Below are 13,336 nucleotides of genomic sequence, written 5' to 3'. Positions count from 1 at the left end.
GACATCGTTGTTTACATGGCCTGGGCCAGGTTCAAACCCGCCACCCTCAGTATGTGGCTGGCACCATAACCACTGTGCTATGGGCACCAAGCCTCTCTTCTAGGTTTTAAAGCCAGAGAACAACATGATCAGATTTACATTTTAGGAACGACATCTTTATTGGTCTAGAGGGTGAGACTAGGGAGCCACTAGGAGGCTATGAAAGGACCTGGATGAGGCATGATCAACTCCTAAAGTAAGGCGAGAGCCCTTGGAATGGGCTTAAGAAATGCTGCAGGGATCGAATTGGCAGGACTTTGTGGCCTGTTGCATACAGAGGCTTAAACAAGAGGATTTTGACTTGGGTTTCTAGTTGAGCATCTTGATGCCATCACTGAAGTATCAAATGGAGATAGATGGGAAAAAAAGAAATTTGGAGGAAGTCTTGACCTTGGGGTGTGGTCCTGGAGGAGGGAATGGACCCTCAAAAAAAGAAATACTTAAGAGATGTTGTGTTGGTATAAGGCCCATATTATGGGCTCCTCCTTTTCTAATCTTGTCTCTTTACCTTCTATTCCCAACGCAACAGCCAGGGGCATTTTTCTCAAGGTCACACTAATCACCTTATTCTTCTTAAATCCCATCTTTGTCAAAGTGTTGCCTGTCCCTCAGAAAGGGAGCCTAACTTGAGCATAGTCACACGGGGCATGGTAGCCAAGCAGGAAATGACTCAGGTCTCTGTGGCCTCAAAGCCTGTGTTCATGTTCGGCTTCATCCAAAGAGACAAAGACTGGACCTATTAATAAGTGATTGTTGATTTCTAGAACATTGATGATCACTTAGAGCTGTAAACATGTCTGGTAGTAACTTAGTGCCAGGTGGTGTGGGACCAGCAAGGGTTCTAGTGATATGGTACAGAGAATGAGCTTCCCAGAGAAAAGCAAGACTTGGCTTTAGCCTACGAGATGGGTTAGGTTCTCTTTGAAGAAAGTATGGATTGGCTGCCTTGCTTTATGGTGACAGGTTTGAGGCTTTCGTTATACACATTGCTTGATTCTACTGTCAGTGCAAAAGGCAGAGTGGTTTAGTGAAAAAGTTATTGATACGGCAGCAGGCTCAAGCCTTCCATCACTCATCTGGTCCCTCTCTGGGCCCACTTTTCCTACATGTAGGCACGGGGTAGGGGGAGCAGCACAACGAGGAAGGGAGGCAGGCCCTTTATCCTGAGTATCCTCCTTTTGCCTGCATTACATATAAGACTCTTTGAGGCTTCCTTTTTAATTTAGAATGGTTAATGGAAAGGTTTAGGACTTGGATGAATTGAATGAATCATAATTATCCAACTCATAAACCTCACTCATCCAAGTCCTAAACCCTCACAAGGGTCTGTAAAATGATTCGATCATTGATTTGCTGTAGGTGTGACCAGACTTTTGAAATGCAAGATGGGGCTTGGGACGCATTGTAGTTGCAGGGAGCTCTGGGGAGATTAGAAAGTGAGTATTTCTACATATGTTACCCAAGCAAAAAAAAAATATATATGTTGCATTATTTACCTTAGTTAAAATAGTGCTTCCTTCAAGATTGGAATAAAAACTGAAGTTTTAAAACAAATAGTACATTCAAGAAAATCAATGAGAAAAGAGCAAACAACCTGTTAATCACTGGGCAGGTGACATGAACAGAACCTTCTCCCAAGAAGACAGACAAATGGCCAACAAGCATATGAAAACGTGCGCATCATCCCTGATCATCACAGAAAGGCAAGTCAAAACCATCTTGAGGTGTCACCTGACCCCAGGGAGAATAGCCCACATCACAAAGTCCCAAAGCTGCAGATGCTGGTGTGGGTGCAGAGAGTAGAGAACACTTAATGTACTATTTCTGGGATTGCAAACTAATATAGCCTTTTCGGACGGAAGTACAGAGAATTCTCAAACACCTAAAAGTAGACCTTCCACACAGCTATGATTTAACAATAAAATAAATAAAGTTAAATAGCAAAAAAAAAAAGTAGACCTTCCATTTAATCTCACAATCTCATTACTAGATATCTACCCACAAGAAAAAAAATCATTTTATCATAAGGACATTTGCACTTAAATATTTATAGCAGCTCACTTCACAATCATAAAGACGTGGAAACAATCTGAGTGTCCATCAGACCATGAATGGATTAATAAAACTGTGGTATATGTGTACCATGGATTACTATTCAGCCATCGAGAAAGATGGAGACTTTGCATCTTTTGTATTTACCTGGATGGAGTTAGAGAACTCCTGAGTGGAATATCTCAAGAATGAAAAAGTAGGGTGGCACCTGTGGCTCAAAGGAGTAGTGTGTCAGCCCCATATATCGGAGGTGGCAGGTTCAAAGCCAGCCCCGGCCAAAAACAGCAAAAAAAAAACCATGGAAAAGTAAACATCTCATGTATTCAATATTAACTTGAAACCAGTAAATGAATCACCACAGACCCAAATGATAGAAAAACACAGTTAAATTCCAGAAGGGGAGAAGAGGGAAAGAGGAGAAGGAAGTTTTGTAAGCTCCCACTTTCTGGATGCAGTTTAGAGATATATGACACCCCTCCTGGTTGAAGGACTCAACTACAACTTGGACTTTACCTTGAAAATGCAAACAATGTAACCTAACTGTATGTACCCTTATGATAATCTGAAAAGAAAAAATAAAACAAATAGTATGTGAGAAATAAACAGCAGCATTTTTAAATGCCAGTTTTGTTTTACACACCTTTAATTCTAGTTGCTTTTAATACAGAGGCAGATTTATTTGATACTTATTGTGCCCTACTGTGGTGCTAGCATAGTATCTACCCTCCAAATATGTGCGCACCTGACAGATAAAAGTGGACTTTTGTGAGTTACTATTTCATACAGTACCTTTTCTTTGGCTTGGAAAGTTGATAGCGTGGTGATATTTTCTTGCCTGGACTACAGCTTTAGAATCGTTTCGGAGGTATCACTGAAGGTATGAATATGTGCCACAGATCTGAACTATGAAGTAACTTATCAAGTAGGACCTAAACCAAGGAGATTTAGCATCTATAGGACTTACTGTATAGGTCAAATTTTACCTCCTGCAACTGTTCACCTGTAGGTACCTTAGAGGACGTTAAATGTTTCTGATTAAAATCTGTGTAAGTGCAGAATAATCTGAATCTTTTTATATTCTACAACAACACACATGAACAGTTTACAACCTTTATTGGTGGGTAATGTATCAACTTTCCATTTTTCAGCTAAGTTATGCAAATCAAATCTTATTTTAGGTTGGTCATTTCCCTTTCATGGCAGCCTCATTCAACTCGTATTAATCTTGAAACTAACAAACGGTACCATCGTTACCTCTTCCTTTCATATAAGCTACTGTTGCCTTCCATGTCCTTGTCCCCCTTTGGAGGTATTCTGGCCTGTTACTGTCCGATTGAATCCTCTATGACTGTTGTGATTATATCATTGTGACACAGGATGATTCTTAGCACGCAACACTTCTGCTCCTCAAACTGATACAGTCGGGGCTATACGTCCAGCTCCTGTTTCTGCTCTGCTTTTTTCTGCCTCATTTCAGGTCTGCTTCCTTACATCCATTCCTTCCTAGCTGTTCCGAGATGAGCATAAGGTACAGTGCCACCAGCATCGTCTCTAACATGATTGCAGGAGTTGAGGATGGACGGGACCCCGAGCAGCATGTGGGCCACACTGGGTACCCTTAGTGTTAATTCCCTTCTTCTCTTCTTTCTCCGTTTCCTTTTCTTTTTGTTATTCCTGGAATCCCATGCTATTCCAAAGGTATACATGCAGACGGGCTACATTTTATTCCACTTCTGTATCTTTATTGCCTCATCTAAAGCCACCGCTTAGTAAATGTTTGTTGGCTGAATGAATACATAGAAAGGTAATTCTAGTGCGGGGAAATGATGAGAAATATTTTCAGGCTAGTTGGGTTTTAATTTCATTTGTAGCCACTGCCTTTACCCTCTCAGGTGAGTAGATAAATCTGCTTTGCCAGATTTATTATACCCACATAGACCTTTTGGATTCTTCCACAATCCCCAGGAATGGGCATTCTTGTTTTAGTTGTAAGTAGTTGGGAAGTTCAAAGACCATGTCTTCATTGGTGGAGGAGAGGTGAGAGGGGATGCATGTCTGCGTAGTATACTCAGGCCACAGTTTTCCTGAAACCATGTCACCTGAACATCCTCAGATGCCACACACACACACATTTTTCTGCAACCCCTGGGCTGATTCATTCACTCAGCTTTTACTGAGTGCTCCTGCATGGTGGGGCCCCTTTAGTCTGGGTCAGAAGATATCACAGGGCGGTCTGCACACCCTTGATCCAGCCCTCTAGCTATGATAGATCCTTGACTAACGTAAGTCTTTAAAATTAGTTTAACATATATTCACTAAGTATTTACGGTTAATCTGTTTTCAGTACAGGTGCCGTGGCCATGTGCATAGGACAGATGCACCTTCTTGTAGAGATCCCGTTGGTTGTACATGTGGGAGCATTCCACTAAGATCCTTTCAGAGAGCGTCAGTGCTGCACAGGAAGTAAAAGAGGGTAACGAGTGGAGAGTGACTAGAGTTGGGTGGTTAGAAAGGCCTTTTGAGGAGCTGACATTTGAGCTGAATGCTGGAAAAAGAGGCACGGGCCAGGTCCCTTCAGACTTCGGGGAAGAGTTTTGAGAAAGGGATTTCAGCAGAGGGGTCAGCAGTTGTAAAAGCTCTGAGGGGGACAAGCTCAGAGGGATTAGGAAGACTACAGGTGTGGGTGGAACGTGAAGAGCAGTGGAGAGTGTGGGAACAGAAGTCGGGGCAGGGAACTGGGTCTCAGAGGGTCTTACAGGCAGGAGTGAGGGCTGGATTTTATTGGAAGAACAGTGAATTCATTCATCCGTCCTTTCTTCCTCCAGAATGTGGGTGTGTATGTGATCCTTTCATCCAAGTCAGCAAATTCTTACTAAGCGGGTTCTGTTTGAAGAAGGAAACAAACATGGATATTATCCCGGTATTATCCTTACATAGTTTTTAGTTGATTGAGAAGAAAAAGCTACACAAGTATCTAAAACCTAAAGTACAGGGTAAAGAATGGAAGGACACGGGAAGTGTGCATAAAGCCCCAGGCTAGTAAGAATTAATGTTTAATGAATACCTATCAGTCATCTCAAAAGCAGTGCCAGGCTTCTCACTTATTTTAGCAAAGGGTTCTGTTGTTTTGCTGTGGCAAGTAGAAGTGAGGAGACATGTAGCTATTTAAGTAACGGTAGATGCAATATTTGGTTTTTACACTTAGGCCAGTGCCTGTTGATGTGCCTGGCACACTTACTGAATGATAAGTGAGTAAATGGTGTAAAAACCCAAGTTTGTTAATCCTTAGGCAAAAACACAGTTGTCTCTCAGTATCACAGGGGGTTTGGTTCCTGGACCTCATGAATTCCACAATCGGTAGATACCAGAATCTGTGGATGCTCAGCTCCCTTGGTCAGCCCTGGGAACCTGCAGATGCGAAGGCCTGTGGTGCACACTGTGTGGTTTGTTTGCCTCTGCTCCTCCCCTTTCCTGAGGCAGCTCTCACTTTCATTGTCGTTCTTTTTTCTTTTGACCCCTTTATCCACAACTCTCTTCCTGATCACTTTGGACTGCTTTCTGAGCTTACGCCTTCATGTTGTAATTATATAGGTATATGTTGTAGCGCCTGGGCCTTACAGCAGATACACACGCACCGGTTTGACTGTGAGGCTGTGCAAGAACATGCCGTCCCTGTCCCTCCACAGAGGCCTTGTGAATGTTGACTGGGCACCTGGCCCCTGCGGCAGGCTGAACACCGTGCCCTCCTCCTCCCCTCTAGGTAGCATGACTGCCCAGCAGTCCCAAAGCTGAAGGAATTGGGGTCTGAACCAAAATTAGGCCAAAGTAGTCTTCCCTTGATTTCCCTAATAAGGGAATAACATATAAGAAGAATGTTTGCATTTTGGAGATTGTGCCACAGATGCATCTATTAAAATCCATCTTTGAAAAGACCTCTTTGAAAGTACAATAAAATGGAAGTGCTTTTTTCCCCCAGTGAGTGAAAATTCCATTCGTTAATCACTTTGGTGCGAGTATTTGTTTCAAAGATGTTGGGCTGTCCCTTCTGCAAGTTTTGGGACTTAGTTTCTTGGAACCTCCACCCCCATCAAAGGTGAGAGTAACAGCAGCTAGTCGTTTCTGAGCACCTGCTCTGTGCCGCTTTGTGCTAGCCCCTGGTTTGTTCACATTCTGAAGGCTCAGAGAACCCCTGGAAGGTAGGTGTGATTTCTGTCCACCACAGGAGATCTCTAGGAAATTCTAGGCTATTATTCTATTGTCATGCATGGTTTCCTGTTTCTATAAGGAACATTCTTTCCTGTATTCATAAGATTCAGCTCCAGAGACTTGTGTTTATTTAAAAAAATCAAACCTATCTATATTAAGAGCAGTTTTTCCTACTTTAGTATTATTGAAAAGAAGGTATGAAAGTCTTATAAAATCTTAACAAATAATGACAACAGTATTGCCATTGCTCAGTTAATATAAATAGATTTCAGTAAAATGTCTTTAAAGAAAGTTGACAGAGTAGGCGGCGCCTGTGGCTCAGTGAGCAGGGCGCCGGCCCCATATGCCGAGGGTGGCGGGTTCAAACCCAGCCCCGGCCAAACTTCAACAAAAAAATAGCCGGGCATTGTGGCGGGCGCCTGTAGTCCCAGCTACTCGGGAGGCTGAGGCAGGAGAATCGCCTAAGCCCTCCTGGGAGGTTGCTGTGAGCTGTGTGATGCCACGGCACTCTACCAAGGGCAATAAAGTGAAACTCTGTCTCTACAAAAAAAAAAAAAAAAGGAAGAAAGTTGACAGAGTAACTATTTCAAGGTATAAAATGCACTAAAATGTGTAAGTTCTGTCCATCCTCTTCAACAATTACTTTCAGCATTTTATGGTCATATCTCATGTAAAACTGTGCATACATATAACATATATATACACACACACACACAGATACACACACACACGTATATATATTTAAGCTTTGGCTATTCAAAACCGTCAGGGAAGAACTGTAGAGAACCATGTTTTCTGAATCGGAAATCATTTTATATTTTAGGGCATTTTTCATTTTCAGGTCAAGCCTTATGTTGCATGCTTTTTTATAGAGGTGATGATACTGAGGAGCTCATTTATTCAGTCATATGTTGCTTCCTGTCATAAGCAGTTTGAGTATCTGCTATCTGCTATCTGCTAGACACTAAGAATGAAAGTTCAGCTATGAGACTAGCTTATACAAAGTCCCTGCCTTCAAAGGACTTTTATTCTTCTACTGAGGAATAAATACCATAAAAGTAAACAAATCTTGAACAGGGTCATTTCAGAGTATGGTAGCACTGTGGGAAAAATAGCATGACGTGTATTCAAGAGTAACCTTGAGTGGGCCAAGGTGTACATGCTTTAGGATACACCAAGAAGGCCTCTTGGAAGAAGGGGCTTTCAGTCTGAGGGCTGTGTTAGAAGAAGGAGTCACTTATCCAAAGAGGTTGGGGAAGAAAGTTCTAGGCAAAGGAGAAATCAGGTAATGCAAATGCCTTGAGCTAGAATAAGTATGGCCCAGATGCCCCTGTCTCTGAGAACATCTGTTCGTATACTGCGTTGTGACTGAGGAATACCGCCTGGGCACCCAAGGCCTGTGTTAACCATGAGTGGCTTAGACTTCTACGGAATTTTCTGGTTTTGTCTCCAATTGCATAGTTTTTCTAAATCCTCTCAATTGCCAGATCACACATGATGCTTCCACCAGTGTGATTTCTCAGCCTCTCTTTAACCCTTTGACTGCACAGTGCTCAGAAACAAAATGTGCCTACAGCCTCATTCTCACCAGGTGAACATCTTGTATTGAAGGCCTGAAGGTGTGGTTTGTACCAACTAAACATCTTGTTTCAGCCGCCTGTAGGTGGTTGTGTTGTTTTTAGTCAAAGGGTTACTTTGCTTGCAAATAGCCCATGTCTTTATTGTGTCTAGAATTCAAATGTCTGTACCCGTTAGGACTATGTATGAAATAAAGTAAAAAATCTCCATCTTAAAGTTAAAAGTGCTCTCCTAGTTTAACATCCCTGCTTTTTAGTGATATTGCTGTTGTGCAAAATTTGAGATAGGTGAGGTATTACTCTTTCATTAGACAGAAGCATATTCTTCTCTGGTGTTTGTTAATTCATTCTTTTTTATTTTTTTGATAGTGTATCTCATTCTGTCACTCATGCTAGAGTGTGGTGGTCTCATCATACTCACTACGACCTCAGACTCCTGGGCTCAAGTGACCCTCCTGCCTTAGCCTCCCAAGTAGTTGGGAACTACGGTGGGTGCCACTGTGCCTGGCTAATGTTTTCGTTTTTTGTAGAGAGGTGGTCTCACGCTTACCAAGGCTGGTCTCCAACTCCTCGAGAGATCTTCCCACCTTGTCTCCCAGAGTGCTAGAATTACAGGCACGAGCTTCTGACCTGCCTGTTAATTCATTCTTTCCCCTATTCCAACCTTTTGAGACATTCAGCATTAGATATAGAGTGTCCATAAAGTTCGTGTGCAGTTTAAAATAGACAACTGACTGACTGTAGCTATCAAATGGGTTGCTGTTGATAACGTTTAAAAGTAAATGCATGAACTTTATCATCCTGCCAGTTCACAGGGGAGTTGGTAAAACATCTGACGAGTTCAGAGACTACACTTCTCCCTCCAAAAAAAGGAAGTAGTGGATGGTCTCATAAAATGTCATAGCTGAGATCTTCCACATCCCTTTGTTCATTTGGAACCATTAACTCCAAATGTTCAAGGAGATTAAAACCCACTCATTAATTTCTCTTCGAGTAAACCCATCCTTATGTGTTGGTCATCACATAAGGATGTTTAGTGAACATAAGGATGTTTCCCAGAGCTGAACTAACAGGTTATTTTCCTACAGAAACAGAGCTTTTTCCCTTTCTTAAAAGTAATTAAGAAATGTTAAGATCCAGGGGAAATTTAGACATGCCTCATACAAACGAATAGGTGGTATGTTTGAAAAAGCGTAAGCGGCTTCTTCTCTTACATAGTGTATGACCCTTAGCAAGCTATTTTACTTCTTTATTAGTCTAAGGCATTTCATCAGGGGAATAAAGGCACTAATATGCATATGGGAAGGTCAAGGAGTGTGGTGCACCTTTTGGGGCAGGACACAAACATAAGTGGGTCCTTATCTAACGAAAGCAACCAGTATAACCTGGTTCCGTGTACCCTCAATGAATCCCCAACAATAAAAAATGACGAGAATTATTTTTAATTATTTTTTAATTATTTCATGTCACCATGAAAACAGATTATCAAAAGATAAACCCATTGAATTCAATCTCTTGAGTGCTTTTGTGTATTATTTTCTTTCCCTCATACTATCCTAGCAACCTGAATGTCTTTTAATTGTTTTTAACTCAGATTTATCTCTGAGAACTGGTGTGTAGTCCCCCTCCATGTGATGTGGCTGTTTTTAGTTTCAGCTCATCACAGAAGTCATTGGAATGCTGAATTAGGTAGTGGTTAGGAGATAGGCTCTGTTGTGAAAGATGTGGGTTCAAATTCCAGCTCTGCCACCCTGGACAAGTTAACCTTTTTCTTGTTTCCTAATGTGTAAGATGAATATAAAAATAGTGCTTATTTCATAGGCTTTTTGTGAGATAATTTGTGTAAACTCCTTAGCACACACTGGTTCACACCAAGCATTTATCAAGTATTAGTTATCTTCTCTCTTTTCTCTAAATTACAAATCTTAATCTTTGCGGTAGCTAATAATTTTTCTTTTCCCTGAAACTGGTAAAACATTTCCTTATACATGACAATGCACTATGACTGGTATGTGAGATGACTTGAGGCACTAAGCAGAAGAAAATTTTATGTAGTCAGAGAGATGTTGTAATTTTCAGGATATTTTCTATTCATGGTAAGTGATCCTCATTTTGCATTTATTATAGCTCTTTCTAATGCAGTTATTTAATTTTTTTTAAAAAGGTGTAAATGGATTTAAAAAATAATGCTAATTGACGTGGAGGTGGGCCTTAGCTGTGACAAAATTACTGAGTTGGAAATGTATGTGATACCAATGGTGGAAATAGCATTGAATCAGCTGCTATCTGAAAACTGTGGTTTTCATCCCAGTAGAAAAAGTGGTCTCCACCATCTCCAAGTACTAACCAGGCCTGACCCTGCTTAGCGTCTGAGATCAAGACAAGATCTGGCATGTTCAGGGTGGTATGGCCATAAACAAAGCATGGGGTGGTAGATATTAGTCCTTCTGGCCAGATTCTTCCTCACATTGAGAAACAGAAAAACTGGTGGTCTTAGGCTGACATTAGCACTTTCTGGTTATGTGACTTTGGGAAAGTCACTTCATCTTTCTTTCCCTCCCTTCCTGTAAGTGTTTACTGGAGGCTTACCACATTTGCTTATCTGAGAAATGAAGATGATACTTAACAGGGTTTTTTTAAAAAAAAAAAAATAATAATAATAATGCAAAAAGGTAAGATAATTAAAAGCATATGAATAAATGTTCTTATGTTACTTAGGATTTGTGGTTGCAAGTGATAGAATCCTAGCTTTTATGACTTCAGAGAGAAGACATGTACTGTCTTAGGTACTCAGGCTACAGGAAGGTTAGCCATGGCATACGCCTTGGGGACAGCGGGGAGCAATGCCTGAGGTGTCACAGGACTCTCTCCACCTGTTATCTCTGTACATGTCATTGTCTCTGACCAGATTCTTCCTCACATCTAGAAACAGAATTATTGGTGCTCGTAGACTGACACGACCAGAAAGGGACTGAGTGTTGTGATTGTTGTTCCTTAGCCCCGAAATCCTTGGAAGGATTCTGAGCCCAATGTGGGTCAGGTGCACACCTGGCCAGCCATTGGTGCCTAGGCAACAGGAGCTGAACAAAAATGGCAGGAAAGACCATTTTCCAGAAGAGGAATGATAGGTGCTTTCTGCCATTGCATTTACCCCTTTGAACTTCCCCGTGTATCCTTCAGACAAGTACTTACTGTGGGCTTCATTTTTCTTAAGTTGTGAGGTTTAGATGATGTGATAGATATGAGTGCACATTTAGTGTTTTAAAATATTGTATATGCACCTTTATTATTAAAATATGCAGCAACAGACCCCTAGAAGCCCCCCACTTGTAGCACAGGTAGATTAATGTGGCTGTGTTGATTCATCATTTTAAAGCATTACCAGCATCATGGCAGCATCCTTCATTACTGTGCTTTTTTAGTAAACAGGTTTTTAAAAATAAAACTGCCATATGTCATAGCTATTTTTTTTTTAACACTCAAAAGGGATCCTCAAACTTAAAAGAACTGTGAAAAGCTTTTCAGGTCATTCTTACTTATCACACCCCCTTATATGTTTTTTTTTCTGGTAGAAATTGCCATTAGGTGATAAAATATGTTTAGTCAGTTCCCTGGGTACTGTGCTATTCATTTCTTCTGCTTGCCAATCTCCCTTAACAGATCGTAAACTCGTGAGAGAAGGAAATAAGCCTTTAAGATTTTCTTTCCTGTGCATAGCTTAGCATGATAAGTGACTGAATGCCACCTTATTCGCTCCCCAACACTGAGATTGGTAGAATGACTCTGCATTTATCCTCAAAACATGACTGCTTGAATGCTGGGCACTTCAGTCTCTGAAATAGTTCTTTGCTAGTAAATATCAGTCTGCTGTTGTTTTTGTGCTAAGCAAAACAAATGCAATTATGAATGAATTTTTCCTTTTTTTTTTTTTTCAAATTTATAAAATTTTCCAACACCTTTTTTTTCCTCCTTATTTTTTTCTTTTAGGCTCTAGACCAAGATAGAACAGCTCTCCAGAAAGTGAAGAAGTCTGTAAAAGCAATATATAACTCTGGTCAAGGTAAGCACATAACAGTATCAGATAACATGAATTATAAAGAAGACTTGATACAATGGAAAAGTAAATAGATGAATGAAATTCAGATTTTCTCGCATTTTCTTCTCTTTCTCTGTTATCTGCCCAAACCTATTGGTGTTTCCAAAGTAAAAAGAAGAAAAAACATTAGTTGCAATGGATTTATTATATTTAAGAACTTAATGGAGTTATAGGTAATTTTGTACAGGTGACATATAAGATGTATATAATCTTTGTGTATTTGACCAACCTATAATTCGCTGGCTTCAGTTAAGCACACAAGACTCGCAGGATAAAAGAGGAGGGAAGGAAGTTAAATTTATTTATTTATTTTATTTTTATTTTTTTGAGGGAAGGAGGTTAAATTTAGATCTAGACCTGCCAACTATCATTCTTTTGTCAGAAGGAATGCCAGATAACCTGTGTAACTAAATGTTTATTAGCTTTGGTATAGTGACTTTGTCAACTCGGAGACAAAAGTATGTTGTCAGTGAGTAGAAGGAAACAAACCAACTTAAGAAGAACAGTGGGTAATTCGGAAAAAATGGTAGGCTTCATCGCCACAGGGAAGGAGAGACTTGGAAACAAAATGAATTTCAAGGTTTCTGACTCACATCTTTTGTTACCATTACTGTAGTACCAGCTCACCTTACACAGAGGTTACTTCTCTAAGAAATCAGTTGTCTGTAACCTGGCAAAAGTGGGAGAAGGCAGCAGAATATAATAGAAAGGGCACAAGCTTTGAAGTTGGACAGATGTGGGTTTTCATCTTTGTTAACTCACTTATTAGCAAGGTGACCTTGAGCTGGTTACTTCCCTTTCTTGAACCTTCATGTTTCTCATCTGAATGACTGAATGAGAGTGGTGGTATTACAGAATTGTTGAAGAGATTTAACGAGCGGCCCTTCTATGAAGGGCCTGCCAGGTTCAGTAAATACCAGTTCCAGTAAATACCAGTGCCTCTTAATTTTATTATCATAAAATTATAGAGCAGAAAGGAACATGAATGAGGCAGAACCCTCCGGTACTTTATGGCCCACCTCCGTCATCAGGGCTGGGAATAAGTAGCCTAACTAAACTAGATACATAATCTCTTGTTCTTTAAAACCCCTAGGCTTTGAGACATTCTGTTATATTGACTATTAACACATTTTCCAACCTTGCTGCCTTGATTTCACTCCCTCATTTATTTGTATACAATAAAACATGAACTTCTCATTAAGATAGATAAATTGTTTAGCGGTGAGCAAATGTTGTTTTAAGTCATGTCCTAAGTCCTGATTTAAAATGTCTTTCACTTTGTTTTAATTAACTCCCACACGTGGTAGGCCCTTGGGGTAAATAAGTAGGCGGTACCACGAAGGAAGCTTCTGAGATACTGATAGTG

At 40.6% G+C, this 13,336-nt stretch overlaps 1 protein-coding gene across 1 annotated transcript in view; it reads left to right on the top strand.

Annotated features, from left to right (window-relative positions):
- Window positions 1–13,336, top strand: part of ASAP1 (ArfGAP with SH3 domain, ankyrin repeat and PH domain 1) — a 356,486-nt gene that overhangs the window by 179,123 nt on the left and 164,027 nt on the right. The window contains exon 4 of the mRNA XM_053558755.1: window positions 11,862–11,934. Within this exon, the coding sequence (XP_053414730.1) occupies window positions 11,862–11,934 (73 nt within the window). The remainder of the gene's footprint in view (window positions 1–11,861; window positions 11,935–13,336) is intronic.

Source organism: Nycticebus coucang, chromosome 13 (genome assembly GCF_027406575.1).
Source record: "Nycticebus coucang isolate mNycCou1 chromosome 13, mNycCou1.pri, whole genome shotgun sequence".
Classification (NCBI taxonomy): domain Eukaryota; kingdom Metazoa; phylum Chordata; class Mammalia; order Primates; family Lorisidae; genus Nycticebus; species Nycticebus coucang.
This window is presented reverse-complemented; position numbering and strand designations above follow the sequence as displayed.